Below are 15,809 nucleotides of genomic sequence, written 5' to 3'. Positions count from 1 at the left end.
AAACCATAATAATAAATTCACATGTTGTGGTTTTAACAGTTAGTCGTCGAAATTACACAACATTTTACAAAAAGGCTGGTGCTTTCAAAAGTACTTGGAAGGTGATTGGTCCAATCATCTGTCAATCACAAGTACAGCCTATGAATAAGTGAGACGACCACAAACCAGAAAGCTACTTACCGCTAGCTGGAGTGTCTCTCCAGTTGAAGGCGAAAGTTTAAAAACATCCTTTTTCCATCAGTACAAAACTTCCACAAAACATAAAGAAGTCCAGTTCTTGAAAAACTGTATCGGTGTTGTAAAATTGACGATAATTTCTCTGTGGACGGCCATCATTGAAGATGAAACAAAATGAATAAAAACACGTACTTTTCATGAATGACATTACATTCATTCAACATACTAACACAAACCTGTATAAATTGTATAAATAGGTTTGGCACTTTTTTGAATTAACACAATTCGAAGGCAGTGGGTTTACAAGCCCCACCATGGTAAAAAATGAGCCATTAAATGTGATATGCTTCTGCTGGCAACGCCAGTTTATATGATCAAATAGCACCATCTAGCGGACTGGCGACGAATTCACATTGATTTGACTTGCAGTGTAACTTTCCTAGGCCCATAAAATCATGCCTTAATCAGTGGTTTTCAAACATTCTTACCTGGCTGTGGCTAATTCCACATTTTTTGGTTTGTTTTTACATTCCAGCTAAAGGGTGAAAACAAAACATCATAATACATTTTTTGTTGAGAAAATTATTTAATTTAATTTAATCCAATAGCCTTTGCAGTTGACAACTATCATATAATGTCCCTTACAAAGTACACAAATGTACTGCTGCGTGTCAGGAGGTTCGAGTCTCCACTTGATTGAAAATATTGACAAATAATTGCTACAAGAGAAACACACCATTACTTTTACGGTGTCAAATCACTGGGAATTGATTTATTTATTATTAATTGAAGCAGAATATTCACTGCTGATCTGAAATCTAAATAAAACGGGCATAAGATATTTATAACACAGCAATTTTATGAACATTCACTGATCAGTTTCTTGTCCTCTTATTCTCCGGTGAGAGAGAAGTCACAGAGTCAATCTTCAAGAGGAGAATGCAGTTTAAAATGTGGTGCAAACCCAAAACAGTGAACATCCGAGTCATGATCACCTCTGTGCATCCTTATGCTTTGTTTTTCTCCAAAGTATGGTCAGCAGCATGACTTCTTGTCCGGTGTGAACGCGCCCACCGTGCCATTAACCGGACGGGAGTTAGTCCTGAGGAGGAGTCTGGGCCTGCTGCAGCTCTCCAGCTCTCCCTGCTGGACCTGAAGGCCGTTACGAGACAGAAGCTCCCTTGCCATCATCATGAAGGCCTCCTCCACGTTCTGACCGTCCTAGACACGTGTAAACAAAACACAACCTTTATAGGTGCAATGGTGACAACAGACATTGTTGTTAACCTTCGCTGATGTTTCCAAGGCAGCCAGTATGCCTCGTTCTTTTGCCCGACTGCAGGCCTCCTCAAACAGAACCTCCCTCTCCTCCTCCAAGTCACATTTGTTACCTCGGGTGATAAGAAAACATGTGAAAACAGCCACTCCTGCATAACAAACACATCAATAATCCATTTTTACAGGAGGAAAAATAGGAGTAAAACGTTCTCACCATGAGGAAAACACTTGTTGCTAGGCAGAATTGAAACATTTTCTTTATTTAAAAAGGGTGATTCATTACTTCTTCATTGAAATTAAACATTGGTTTACTAGCAGGCACAAAAACATCACTCACCAGAAATTATCTGGTTGTTGCTAGGTAGAATTTGTGAAGCTTATATAAAATCATTTTTTTAAATGTAAAAACAACAATAATTGTGCTGATTCTATTCTACTATATAAACCCAAGCTAGGTGCAATTACTTGTTGCTAGGCAAAATTTGGGGGGAGAAAACAGTAAAAAAAAAATTTTATTTCCCGGTGATGTTACATGCTTTACACTTTTGTTGCTAGGCAGAATTTGTGAAGCCTAATCAAATATTGCAATAAAATCTATTTCCTGGTCAGAACATTTGAAGCCTTTGGAAGACATTACGCTGCCACACAGTAGAGAAAGGACTGGGAGAGTCGGCAAAATTGGACAGAACTGCACTAAGCCCACCCCCTCCCTATTAACTCACCAATAAGAACCAGGACCACATTGGCCGCACCATAGAGCTCCACTTCCTGTATCCAGCCCGCCACTGACTCAAAAGTGGAGCGCTTCGTGATGTCGTAGGTGATCATGGCGCCGTGAGCGCTGCGGTAGTAGCTTTGGGTGATGGTTCGGAACCTCTCCTGTCCTGCTGTGTCCCATACTTGCATCTGTGACACACACATACACTCGACTAGCAACCACAATAACAAACGTAGTGCTTAACGTAGTGTTTCCCAAATACTGCAGGACAGTAATCCCTCGTTTATTGCTGTTAATTGGTTCCAAACCTGCTCGAGTTCAATACATTTCTGTAAAGTCAGATTCCTTATTTACAAAATGGAATATTTTTGTTCACAGCATGTTTGAATGCGCCTCCTGGATGCATTGAAAGTGTTTCATTCTCACATTCATACCTATGGACAATTTGGAGTCGCCAATTAACCTAGCATGTTTTTGGAATGTGGGAGGAAACCGGAGTGCCCGGAGAAAACCAACGCATGCACGAGGAGAACATGCAAACTCCACACAGAGATGGCCGAGGGTGGAATTGAACTCGGGTCTCCTAGCTGTGAGGTCTGCACCATAACCACTCGACCGCCGTGCAGCCCGGATTAATGATTATTAGTCAAAATATATTGACATACAACCGGTTACATTGTGTTATATTCTAAAACTGGTTAGCTTGCTAGCTAGCGACTAGCTAGTGGCGCAATGTGTTGACATGGGCTCTAATGATGGGAATAAATGTACAGGTTTTCTTTGGTCTAACTAGGAAAATATTCAATGTATCAACATTGAATCCCACTTCACAGAAATTCACTGATCATGATCAGGTCTACAACCAATTAATAGTGATAAACAAGGGACAACAGTATATATCAAAAATACATGGTTATAGGAGGTTTTCTTTGGTCTAACTAGGAAAATAGGGCGGCACGACGGTCTCACATTCCAAAAACATGCTAGGTTAATTGTCGACTCCAAATTGTCCATAGGTATGAATGTGAGTGTGAATGGTTGTTTGTCTATATGTGCCCTGTGATTGGCTGGCCACCAGTCCAGGGTGTACCCCGCCTCTCGCCCAAAGACAGCTGGGATAGGCTCCAGCACCCCCTGCGACCCTCGTGAGGAAATGCGGTAGAAAATGAATGAATGAATGAACTAGGAAAATATTCAATGTTGAATCCCACTTCACAGAAATTCACTGATCATGGTCGGGTCTAGAACCAATCAATCGTGATAAACGAGGGACAACTGTATATACAAAAAATCCATGGTAATAATAAAAAAAAATTCTAAATTTGACCGACTGTATATTCATCAAACGCAGGCTTGCAAATACAAAAGTGAAAGGCACAAAAAACCCTGAGGCAATCAGCAGGAGTAAACTATCCTAGCATGGCAACAGCCGCCATAGCAACCCCTGCTGTCTCCTCGCCTCCTTCTTCTGATGCCGCTCCGGAGCCGATTATGTTGTCCCTATCATTCAGATATGTATATTACAAAAAAAATTATTGTCGTAAATGAATATAAAAAATAAACTATTTGCGGGAACCAATCACGTTGCAGCTTGTCTTGCGACGTCAAGCGAGGGGAACTTGAAGATCAGGTTCTGGCTTCCAGAGGCCGGTCGGACTTGTTTGAAGTCCAACTGACAGAGAAGCCATAATAAAGACATGCATGTACGATAAACATCAGGGAATTTACTTGGCCTGCTTCCTCAAGCTTCACAGCTTCTTTTAAATCACATGTTAGAATATTTTTTGGAATGCTTGTGTATGGCCGACGAGCCACAGGTTGCACACCCTGGTTTGAAACGGACGCTTGCATTGAAATAAACGACACCGTGAGCACACTGACCTTCACTTTCTTCCCCTCTATATCCAAAGTGCGAACGGTGAAATCCACTCCAATGGTGTTCTGTTGCTTCTCAGAGAAAACCCCCGACCTGAAGTTCTGCACCACACAGGTCTTCCCCACGTTCGAGTCCCCGATTAGAATGATCTTGAACAGGTAGTCGAAGGAGTCATCATGCTCGGGTCCGGGACTCTGCATTCTGGCCCGGATGCTGATGCTCTGTGTCGGGTCTTTTTTTTTTTTTAGGCTTTTTTTGGGTTAAAAAAATGTAAGTCAATATGCACAAGCAAATACACCTGACCGCAGGGGGTATTGGAAGGAATGCGTTCCTGTCAAACCAGTTCCTGCATGGAAGACTCTTGAAGGTGTCAAATTGTGCTGTTCAAAGCTTCTTCACATTTTCTTTCTTTTTCTTACTTATCGTTTACCTTTCCCGCCCTCAGGTTGTGACCCTCTTCAAGAACAACATCCTTTTGTATTCCTGCGTTGTTGTAGTACCAGGAAGTCCCTTGTGTTCATTCAAATGTACTAAAGAAATAGCCAAAAAAGTGACTTTTTTTCTCGGTAATCCAATTTTTTTGGTCTAATCCACCTGCTTCTCCTTCACATCCCCTTATAACGTCACTCCCCCATCTCGCTCTCTCCATAGCACCTGTGGAAACAATAGAATCCCGCCCTACCTGTTCCGGAAACATAAGTAACCCCACCCTATTTACAGCTACAGGATTATGGGAAATGCAGTCCATCCGCAATAAACATCATTAGTTTATTATTTTAATTATTTAAAATAATAAACTTTTTAAATAAATTATTATTTTAAACAAAAGCAGTTTAAAATCCTTAGATGTACAAAGTAATGAAAATATTAATTCAGTATTTTAATTATTTAAAATAATAAACTTTTAAATAAATCATTATTTTAAACAAAAGCAATTTGAACTCTTTAGATGTACAAAGTAATGAAAATATTAATTCAGTATTTTAGAATAAATATACAGTAATGGAGCCACGGTTCTACAGTTTTGTGCAGTTTTGGGCTGCTATTCAGAGCCTGGACTGTAGAGGGCAGGAGCGTTCTGCATGCTAGGTTATAGCGCAGTAGAAGTAGGCAGTAGAAGGCGGAAACAAGTAGGCGGTGTTGACAATTATTAGTGTTGTTATTAGTGTTGTTTTATGTTCATTATTACAATATTGTGACTGTGAAAGCAGTTTGTAGCGGTGTCGGAGTGCATTGCGGGATAGTCTGACGCTTTTATGGCGCTAAAAAATAAAATGTGTGCGAAACTTTAGTTACAGCGTCAGTATGATGATGTACTCGTACACTACTACAACCTACAATTAATAGTTGAGTTTAATAGTAAAGTGACACTTTTTACAAGGAGAACAATATGAAAGTCGGTAAAAATACAGTAATGTATGCTGATATTTCTCCTATAGTTTGTAAAACTATCCAGTTTGACGTTCTAAAAGTGAAACACAAACGCACCAACATATCTATCGCGTCCCTCCTCGTCTTCGTTAACATTTATCGACAGATAGCCGAGAATTCCGAGTGTCCCTGAATGCAGCGCGGTGCTCTCGCCATCCAGCGCGTCGCAGTGACGTCTCACTCGGATGCCGTTACATCCCCAAATATCATCACACCACACAATCTTTTTTTCCTCTGTCATTCTCTCGTGTGTGTTGTTTTTTTTGTAGTGAAAGCTGGGGGTCTGCGGCGGGAACATGCAGCGGAACGCCGTGGTCGTGGTGGCGGACAAAACGAGCCTAAAGAGGCCGTTTATATTCGCCTGTGCTGTTAATGTGGTAGGTGCATTGATGGTGCAAGTTGTGCAAAGAGGCCTGTAGGCGTCTCTGTCCAGTGCATTGGGATGCTTTTTTTTTTAGCGCTAGCTAAATGGAATCACATGTGACGTCACAGGGATGCTGTCAATGATAGTGATGTGGTTAACCAGCAGCATCCTATACTGAATATCACATAGTGGTTGCTGCTGTGTGTGTTTAACGTACACAATGCATACACTTGTAAAAGTGCTCGTTTTGTGTTTTTTGTGTCAATTTCCTCCTCCAAGGCTTTGTGCTTCTTCATGTTAACCATGACAGCGGCCGGCCATCGGGACCTCCTGCAAGCGGGCCAGGTAGGACTTTCATAAACAACAAGAGTTCAAGTCTATGTAGAGCATCTCCCCTGTGTGAATGTGTATGTGTGTGTGTGTTTGTATACATGTCCTTGAGCCAGACAGTGACTTATCTTCACATGGACACCCGCTTTACATCTGACCCTCACCTTTGACCGCCTTTACGGCTGTGCTCTTGCGGCCATCCTCGTCTCCTTAAAACGACAATCACAGCAAAGTAAATAGTTAATTGGTGTGCGTCTAATAGAAATGTATTCTTTTCTAATAGGGCTGCAACAAAATGTAGAAGGAATTACTTTTAAAAAACAAGAAAAAGTGTTGGATGTCAGTCAGGTGTCATAGTGGGTGTTTTTAGACACAATATGTCTCAAATTGATGTTTTTATGTCCATTTAATACTGCTTAATCGTCATCAATTGTTGTTTTTTAAAGCGTTTTTTGATGATTTTTTTACAATTATGTCTTTGTATATTTTTTTATTTTATATATTATTCTTGTATTATTTTACATAATATTTTCATGCGTAAAAACAGAAATTTTGTGTCTAATAAGTACAATATTAGTCTCGTATTTTTGTTTTTATTGATTGTTGTCTGAGTTTTAAGTTTTTCTAGACTCTAATCAAGTAATTATATGGATTTTTTTTTATTTATTGTTAAATAATTTTAATATGTCAGCATTATTTTACACAATTACTTTAATGAATATTAAAAAAAGATCAAATAGTCTCACGTAATTATCTTTAAGCTTGAGTAAACATTAATGAAGTAGACAAAGTATTTATATTTATTTAATATTGTTTAATTATAATTAATTATTGTCTCTTCTTAATCTCTGGTAATTCATTAATTATTTTTAATTTATTTAATTAATTTGTTTTAGTATTCCTATACATTTGTATTGTTGGTATTTGTATGCATTATTGTTTTATTTTTATTATGTTACCTCAATGAGAATAATATAGAATATATAATAATAAAAATAAAAACTAATAATAACCTGTAAAGTGTAAATCCTGCTCCTTACATGCTCTGTCTCTTCAGCTGGTGTCTAACGTGTCGGTGGTGATTTTGTACGTCCTGGAGATCGCCTGTCTGCTGCTGTCGCTGCTCGGCGTGTTCGGCGCCTGGAGGGGGAAGAGATGGTGTTTAATTCTGGTAATTCACTTCACTACAAATCTAGCATAGCAATATTGTGCAAGAATTAATGTTTTTTTTGTGCCTGCAGTTTGCAGCCGGGATGGCAGCAGCCAGCCAAACCATCATCGTGAAAACAGCACTGAGTTATCAGGATATTTATGAGGTAGGCCGCTCATTACAACGTTTAATCATTCAAAATATAACCGGAACCTGCTTTTTAGACAGGTGTGGTACGAGAGGAGGCAAAGTTGCTGTCCATGATGCCTCTGAGCTCTGCCAGCAAAACTAACAGGACCTTACTTCACAGTATTCAAGCACATGTGAGCACATTTATACACCTTGAACACATCACATCCTACAAATACATGGAGTCCACGCTGTACATGTGTGTGTGTGTGATCTCCAGTTTAAGTGCTGTGGACTCATAGAAGGCTACAAAGACTGGGGCAGCTCCATTCCTGCTTCCTGTCATTGTCAGTCACCGGGTCGATGCGTGAGTATCCCTTCAGAATATGTGCAAGCTTGCAAAAAAAGCACATTAATGACAATGAAGTACATTATTTATTTTTTAAGAGCATAAATACACGATTTAAGAAAAAAAAAATTTTTTAAAGCGGGATTATTCTGTTTAAGTGATTTAGTGTTTCCTTACTTAAATGTGTAAGTCTTAAAAATCTTTTTCATGATTATGATAAAGTATTATTTTTTTGTTTTGTTATTTAATTCATTAGATTTTTAAATTTTGAAATGTATCACATTACTTTTGTGATGAAAAAAAACTACTTTTTAATAAAATAATTCAAAACAAAACTTTAGCTGCCTTGTTAAAAAAGCAGAAACACCGATTAATTTATATGACATAAATCAATTAAAAACCAAAAAGTCCTGCCTTGTTGAACAAAAAGAGGAACTCCATTAGATTGCATTGTCCGTTATAAACAACATTTACTTCATGAAATAAAAAACAAAGTAAAAGAGGCTGTGGCATAGAGTCAAACATTTTCATTTTTAACTAAAAATGTTTTATGTTGTCTAAAAACCTGCCCTTAAAGTAATAAAGCCTTTTTTAAAATAAGCATTCACTTACCATCAGTGTGTATTATCACGTAAAATACTTCCTGTTTACGTTCTTCTTCTCCGGTTACTATGTAGCTATAATGTAAACTGCGCCATCTAGTGGTCTGACAGAAAATGATTTGTGTACTCTCCATTAGATACGACTGCGAGGCAGCGCCACCCTGGGGGCTCCAAAGAACCAATATGTTTATCAGGAGGTAAAAGCACACTTTTCAAGATGAAAATCAATAAATATTAATAAAAATAAACATGAAAATAGAAGTATTTATTGAATAAAAGCATTAATCTACAGGCATGCCTACATATATACGTCTCCGCACTCAAGCGAGGATTTTCCTTGGCGATGGGCATCAAATTTGGAAGCGGCATATTTTGGGTATGTTTTTTTTGTTGTTGTATTTTGTTTGTAAATGCTATTTTAATGCAAAATATGTTTCCCATCTCTCACTAGGCTGTTTTACTGGTGATGAGCCTGAAGCTGATGGTGCAGATGAAACGCAAGCAGGAGTTCATGGCCTTGCTCCAGTCCAATAGATACGTCCCCGGTGCCTTCTAGTGGTCACCTCAACACATCGCTTCTTTGAATTTGCACATAAACAAAACACAATATGCTGTAAGAATAACCATAATAACATAGCTAGCTGCTAGTTAGCCTCATGCTATTTGAATATGTACTTTCCAAGACATGCATGTAACCCAAAATGAGCGGCTTAATGCACATTCACGCACACACCTACAAAGTCTGTCGTGTGCAATCCATTTATTTTGCTGCCATCGAAATACCACCACTTGAACCAGAAGCGGATTTCCAGCATTAGAGTGAACTTATATAATGTAACCGACTTCTTATGTATCGATGTAACGCTTATTTATACGTACAACAACACAGGTGTCAAAGGCCACTGACGACGAATGTTCCTGTAAAAGCACATGTACTCGCTTTCTATACTTCAGTCTTAACATTTGAAATCATGTCTGCACTTAATCAATATTGTATATTGTTCATGCCGTTTGTTTTTGTCATACACATTTTTTTAAAGTATGTCAACATATATAATGTACTGAATAATGTAATTTAAAAATGATTGTAAATAGCTAAAATAAACCATGGGATAATTGTTTTTTTTCTTGGATGTGTACACTACATTTTTTGCTTAGAACCGATTTGTCAACAATTATGACAATCTATATTCATAAATTTTTTAAAATATTTTAAAAATATATTAAAAATATTCAACATATGTATATTTGAAGGAAATGTGAATGTTGTAGTCTGAACCTAATTTTGATTATGCATATGACTTTTGTTTAAATAATATAAAATGTAGAAACAAAATTGAAGTCTTTCAAGAAGCTCTTTAAAGAGAAGCAAAAAGGCAACAATTTTATTCACACAAAATAATAATTAAAAACAACAAATGATGATTTCATGACATGCAAAATTCTCTCCTACAAAAAAACACAATTCAAAATATATTTTTACGGAAAAAAAACATCCTATTTTGTTATGTACAGTATATTTTGCTATGTATATTTTGTTATATTAAGTTAAAGTAAGTGTGAATGGTTGTTTGTCTATATGTGGCTCGCGACCAGTCCAGGGTGTACCCCTGCCCTTTCGCCCCCTGGAATCAGCTGGGATAGGCTCCAGCATACCCGCGCCACCCTAGTGAGGACAAGCGGCATAGAAAAAAGGATGGATGGAAGTTAAAAGTAAGCTTTGGTGTCACACAGTGGATATTCATCAATAATCGGTCATTGATCAGAGGCCTGTACTGCCAAAGTGGCTCAACCAACCCGCGCTTTGTGCTCATGATGCAGCTCAACAAAAGCTCAATTCCCCCCTACAAACAGAGTTCCGGAGGAGCAAGGAATTATTATGGAATGTTGTCAAAAACAACACTGTTGCAACCAATAGAGGTGAAAATTCATCTAAATGCACAAGTAAAATACTGATTATTATACTAACTATACCATACTAGTCTTTACCATTTAAATGGATAAAGTGGTCTTTTTCACCTTTACATCATGTCCATACTGTCGGCCCTCGTTTATCACAGTTAATTGGATCCATAATAAGCAGAGATAAGTGAATTTCCTCAAAGTAGGTTTGAATTTTCACACGTAGTGCATAGAAAACCTTCTAAATACGGCTTTATAAAACTGACTTTATAAAAACCTTGTTGTCCTACTACCTGCCTGTTTACATATTTAAAACACACAGACAATGGAAAGACTTGTTGGGAAGGAGGACAGGACAAGGAAGCAAAAAATGTACCACTTCCACACGGAATGAGAGGAGACTCCAGTCTCCATGCGTTCTGAATCGGTGTAATCCAATGTTTATTATTATTTTTTCATTAACAATGCCTAATGACCACAATACTACTTACCACTTGTCTTTCAATATTTTTGGACTAAAAATAGGCCACAATCAACCAAAAAACTGCGATAATTTGTTGATTATTTTTTTTAAGTGATATAGCAAGGGACAACTGTATTGTTCTATGTGGTACTCGGCGGTGACCACTAGGTGTCAGTGTTTCCACGTTTTGTGTTTTGTTACAGTGGATTATATTATTATATATATATATGTAAGACCATACTCGGGCAAAAGTTACTGCAACATCCAGGATACGTGTGCTAACGCTAGCCAAATATTATAATATTATTATTAATAATATTATTAATATTCCGATTGGATTTTGGTCCTGACGCTCAGCTCAAAAAGTGCCTATTTCATCAGGCAATGCTAACTAGCGCTCCCTGAATTGTTCTCGCCATGTCCAAATGAGTTAGCGCTTTCATAGCTGAGCCTAAATTCCCACGGCGGTCTAGCCGTGTTAAAAGAGAGCCACCTTTGTAGTACAGACAAACCTGGGCCTTAGACTCGACAGACCTCACTAACCCACGAAACGCGCTTTGCGGTACTCCGCTCAGGTGAGCTCGGCAGGCTCAGTGAGGACGGCGTAGTGGCCCGTTTTGGACTCTCGACTGTAAGCCACGACGTGTGCGTCCTTCTTGGGTTTGAGCTGACACAAGATGACTATACTCAGCACACTGGCCAATGTCTGCACAAACACACACACACACACACACATATAAAGTGACTGTAGTGGCAGAGCAATACACAGACAGCAGGGGGCAGCAAAGAAACATATTGACATGCAGGGAGACCAAAATGGAAGTGATTTTACCCAAAGTAACGTCAACGCCACTGAGGTACCCGCCGAAATGTCGAAGGCCAGGTCTAAATTTCGGAACAAGACTGGAAGACATGGCTGCAACACACAAATATCACACACATCAACAAATAAGCATGGACGAAGAACATTTTTAAAAATACACACATTGATAATGATCATAATCTTCTGTATTTTTTTTTCTAATCCAGTCGTGATGACTGAATTTCCGAATATTTTTCTAACTATGGCACAGAAAACCTGTTTACAATCTTCTAAATACGATTTTTAACATTATTAGAGCCCTTGCTACACTCACATGGGAGTCGCCTTTACATTACTATTCCCCAATATAGTAGATATAATCAGAGAAAATAAGACATACTTATATTACTTAATTAAACAAGACAATGGCTAACACTCCTATTAGCCAATACAGCAGACAGAGAAGGACAAAATAAGCAGTGTAAAACGGAAATAAAACTCCTGCTCGAGCAGTGTCACAGTAAATGTGTTCCCTCGGAAACATGAGTGAGGAGTCTATAGTGCCTGTCTAGCTTAACACCGACACCTAGTGGTCAATGTAGAATACAGCATTAAAATCACAATTACTTGTATTTATTTTCATTCAGTTAGATTATTTTTTCATTTTTTACGCTTCGAAGTGCTTCAGAATACAATATGCATTAAAATAAATCATAATAGGCCAAATCCAGCAACCAAACTTGTGAATGTATGAATTCATTAATAGTGGAAAAAACACAAATTTGTATAATACATGTCACAAAATATTACCAATACGTTTTTAATTATACATTATTTCAGTTGTTTAAGTTTTCAAAACATTTAAAAAAATGATAATTTCAATTTTAGTACATGAATTTTGTGGAATAGCCTAATAGTAATAACAATAATAGTTAATTTGTTGCTAAAAGAAGTTTAAATTAGTAGTGCAAGTGTGAAATATGAGGTTTTAAGTATGTATTGCAGGCATTATGTATGTATTTTCTTTATTTTTATGTCTTTTTATACTTCTAAAATATTTATTCTATTGTATATTCTTTGTTATTTTACGTATATAAGTTAGTATGAATGATGTTATGTTATTATTATTATCAATATTACTGTGCATAGTACCAAAAACAAAAGAAAACCAAATCAAATAATTGTGAAATTATGTAATGTATCAAAATTAATATATTTGTAAATAACTGAAATTCAAAAGGGATTCCTGCGTAATGACAAACGTACCTCCTCATAAATCATGACAGGGTCGTCCGCTCCCTTGTACAGGCTGCTGTTCTTTGGAGCGTCCATCTTGGTAAAAAAAAACCAACAACACAACAATGCAAATGTGTGGCTAAAATAAAGCAACACGATCGTCATCACACTCACACAAACGCTGGTGGAGTTGTCAATGCACAAGCACGACTCTGGGATGTCGTAACCCCATTCTTGGTAGCCCTGCTGCACCCCGCAACATTCCAGCTGGAAAACACAACATGAAATAAATCACACATCATTGTTTTATGCAGTATTTGTATGTCTTTTACCAACTTCTTTTTGTGTTTTGTGCATAATGTCCAGATCTGTTTCACTGGCGTTGCTGAACGGTTGCATGTCCATGTAATACATGTCCATGCTTTTCCTTATCTGCACAACAAGAACACATGAATGGCGTCAACAGGCATGAAAGCTGATGAAGTATATCGTAGAAATGTTGTGTAAATACCGTAGGGCGCAAGAACAGCAGACTCATGCCAATGTAAAACACAAAAAGGCTGCACAGGATGACTCCAACTGTGAACTGACACACAAATAAACCTTCAGTATCTGGGAGACATGTGTGTGTGTGTGTGTGTGTGTGTGTGTGTGTGTGTGAGCATGTATACCCACCACAATGATCATCCATTTTTTCTCCTTGCAGACGCCGTATAAGCCAACAACGGGTAACAACAGCATGATGATGGCAAGGGTGTAGATGGCACGTATGCCCACGATCATGTTCTCGATCTGTGGACAATGATTGGTGTGTTTAGTAACAAACCCACCTAACCCCTATTCAATTTTATTATTGCTACTGTAGTTATTTTTCATTTTTCTTGCCATTATTAATGTTAACCATATCAGTTGATGACTGTTGAATTTTTTTATTTTCTACATGTTTTTAAAATTACTACTTGCTACTTTGTACCTTAAGTATTTGCAGATTTGAGATTATTACTTTATTTATTTTTTATTGCATTTTTAATTACTAATATTGTTTATTATCAGTATTATTTTTAATTAACTGCTTTCTACCATTTTTACTGATTTATTATATTTGTTTACTTGTTGTGTTATTACCATTTGTTTGATTTTTAACTGCATTTTTAATGATGCAATTTTAAATAATTATTATTATTAATAGTAATAGTATTATTTTTCATTTTGATGCTTTCTATTTTTTTATGCCCACGATCATGTCCTCGATCTGTGTGTTTAGTAACGAACCTACCTAACCCCTATTCAATTTTATTATTGCTACTGTAGTTATTTTTCATTTTTCTTGACATTTTGTAAAATGTATTTTTATTATCTTTATTTATTTTTTTATTGCATTTTTAATTACTAATATTGTTTATTATCAGTATTATTTTTAATGAACTGTTTTCTACCATTTTGACTGATTTATTATATTTTATTTTTTTTACTTGTGTTATTTTTTTATTTTTAACTGCATTTTTAATGATGCAATTTTAAATAATGATTTTTATTATTAATTGTAATAGTATTGTTTTTCATTTTGATGCTTTCTATTTTTTTCAGACTTGAGCTTCATTATTACAATTTGTTTTGTTTTTTAATTGCAAAATATTGTATATGTTATGATGAATATTATTTATTATCAGTATTATTTTGAATTGAACTACTCTACTTATTATATTGTATTTGTTTAGATTGATTGGTGTGTTTAGTAACAAACTTACCTAACCCTAACCCCTATTCAATTTTATTATTGCTACTGTAGTTATTTTTCATTTTTCTTGCCATTTTCTAAAATTAATATTAACAATATCAGTTGATGACTGTTGAATTTTTTATTTTATACATGATGTTTTTAAAATGACTTGCTACTTTCTACCTTTAGTATTTCCAGATTTGAGATTTATTATTACTTTATTTGTTTTTTATTGCATTTTTAATTACTAATATTGTTTATTATCAGTATTATTTTTAATGAACTGTTTTCTACCATTTTGACTGATTTATTATATTTTATTTTTTTTACTTGTTGTGTTATTACCATTTGTTTGATTTTTAACTGCATTTTTAATGATGCAATTTTAAATAATGATTATTATTATTAATAATATTATTTTTCATTTTGATGCTTTCTATTTTTTCAGACATAAGCTTCATTATTACTATTTGTTTTGTTTTTTAATTGTAAAATATTGTATATTTTTGGTGGCTGGTGGCCAGCCAATCACAGGACACATATAGACAAACAACCATTCACACTCACATTCATACCTATGGACAATTTGGAGTCACCAATTAACCTAGCATGTTTTTGGAATGTGGGAGGAAACCGGAGTACCTGGAAAAAACCCACACATGCACGGGGGAGAACATGCAAACTCCACACAGAGATGGCCGAGGGTGGGATTGAAATTGAACTCGGGTTTCCTAGCTGTGAGGTCTGCGCGCTAACCACTCGAACACCGTGCAGCAGATATCATTTGATAACTTTTTTAGTAACTTTTCTAAAGGTTATCTAGGGGGGCTAGGGGGCGTTACCTCCTCATCCCGGTGGTAGTGACCATGCATGAAGAGAATGCCTGCCAACATCAATGCACCGATGACCTGCAATAGCAATAAGACACCAGATTCGGGTTAATAATGCCAGCAAAAATAACACTGCAGTACATCACAATTCAACAAAACAGTAAAAAAGAAGCTGAGCATGTTGAGGAGCAAAACAAGGCATGAGTCACGTGCAGGAAAAGCGTAAAAACAACACTCACCGCTATCAGACTTGCCACAGCAATGAAACTCCTTTTCACCCAAATGTTCACTTTCCCCATTTTGTCTCCTGTCGTCCTTCTTAAAGGAACAACAACACTTTTGATGATTAGAAATGTGCAAAGACGCACACACAAAAAAAGCAACGAGCCCAAAGTTGTGTGCTGGAAAAAGGGGGTGGGCGGGATCAGGACTGCATCTGGGGACGGAGGACG

The 15,809-nt window shown here is 36.8% G+C and overlaps 3 protein-coding genes across 7 annotated transcripts; 1 reads left to right on the top strand and 2 right to left on the bottom strand.

Annotated features, from left to right (window-relative positions):
* Nucleotides 1-735: 735 nt before the first annotated feature.
* LOC131132729 (ras-related protein Rab-19-like) lies at nt 736-4,712 on the bottom strand. Of its 2 annotated transcripts, XM_078799106.1 has the most exons (5): nt 4,055-4,712; nt 2,178-2,361; nt 1,465-1,568; nt 1,173-1,398; nt 736-1,103 (listed from the first exon to the last, which is right to left on the bottom strand). In XM_078799106.1, the coding sequence occupies exons 1-4, from the start codon at nt 4,247-4,249 to the stop codon at nt 1,213-1,215; spliced, it is 669 nt and encodes a 222-aa protein (XP_078655232.1). In that variant the 5' UTR covers nt 4,250-4,712; the 3' UTR covers nt 736-1,103; nt 1,173-1,212. The 2 variants fall into 2 exon arrangements, with proteins under 2 accessions (XP_078655232.1, XP_057934612.2); XM_058078629.2 differs by having other exon boundaries at nt 738-1,398; nt 4,055-4,711.
* Nucleotides 4,713-5,630: 918 nt separating this feature from the next.
* On the top strand, nt 5,631-9,530 carry LOC131132727 (tetraspanin-8-like). Its single transcript, XM_058078626.2, has 9 exons — nt 5,631-5,857; nt 6,124-6,189; nt 7,232-7,345; nt 7,416-7,490; nt 7,549-7,647; nt 7,734-7,820; nt 8,542-8,601; nt 8,697-8,780; nt 8,856-9,530. The coding sequence occupies exons 1-9, from the start codon at nt 5,777-5,779 to the stop codon at nt 8,958-8,960; spliced, it is 771 nt and encodes a 256-aa protein (XP_057934609.1). The 5' UTR covers nt 5,631-5,776; the 3' UTR covers nt 8,961-9,530.
* On the bottom strand, nt 6,335-15,789 carry LOC131132242 (tetraspanin-8-like). Of its 4 annotated transcripts, XR_013630390.1 has the most exons (11): nt 15,597-15,786; nt 15,370-15,435; nt 13,483-13,599; nt 13,319-13,393; nt 13,144-13,239; nt 12,982-13,074; nt 12,838-12,903; nt 11,602-11,685; nt 11,304-11,475; nt 7,215-7,314; nt 6,335-6,383 (listed from the first exon to the last, which is right to left on the bottom strand). XR_013630390.1 is itself a non-coding variant. In XM_078799087.1 (10 exons), the coding sequence occupies exons 1-9, from the start codon at nt 15,654-15,656 to the stop codon at nt 11,341-11,343; spliced, it is 792 nt and encodes a 263-aa protein (XP_078655213.1). In that variant the 5' UTR covers nt 15,657-15,786; the 3' UTR covers nt 9,670-10,070; nt 11,304-11,340. The 4 variants fall into 4 exon arrangements, 3 of the variants coding, with proteins under 3 accessions (XP_078655213.1, XP_078655216.1, XP_057933686.2); XM_078799087.1 differs by lacking the exons at nt 6,335-6,383; nt 7,215-7,314 and adding an exon at nt 9,670-10,070; XM_078799090.1 differs by lacking the exons at nt 6,335-6,383; nt 7,215-7,314 and adding an exon at nt 9,670-10,070 and having other exon boundaries at nt 11,313-11,475.
* Between the last annotated feature and the right edge of the window lie 20 nt (nt 15,790-15,809).

This window comes from Doryrhamphus excisus, linkage group LG2 (genome assembly GCF_037039965.1).
Source record: "Doryrhamphus excisus strain RoL-2023G ecotype Guam linkage group LG2, RoL_Dexc_Guam_v1.1, whole genome shotgun sequence".
NCBI lineage: Eukaryota > Metazoa > Chordata > Actinopteri > Syngnathiformes > Syngnathidae > Doryrhamphus > Doryrhamphus excisus.
The sequence above is the reverse complement of the archived record's forward strand: the minus strand, read 5'-3'. Positions and strand labels throughout refer to the sequence as shown.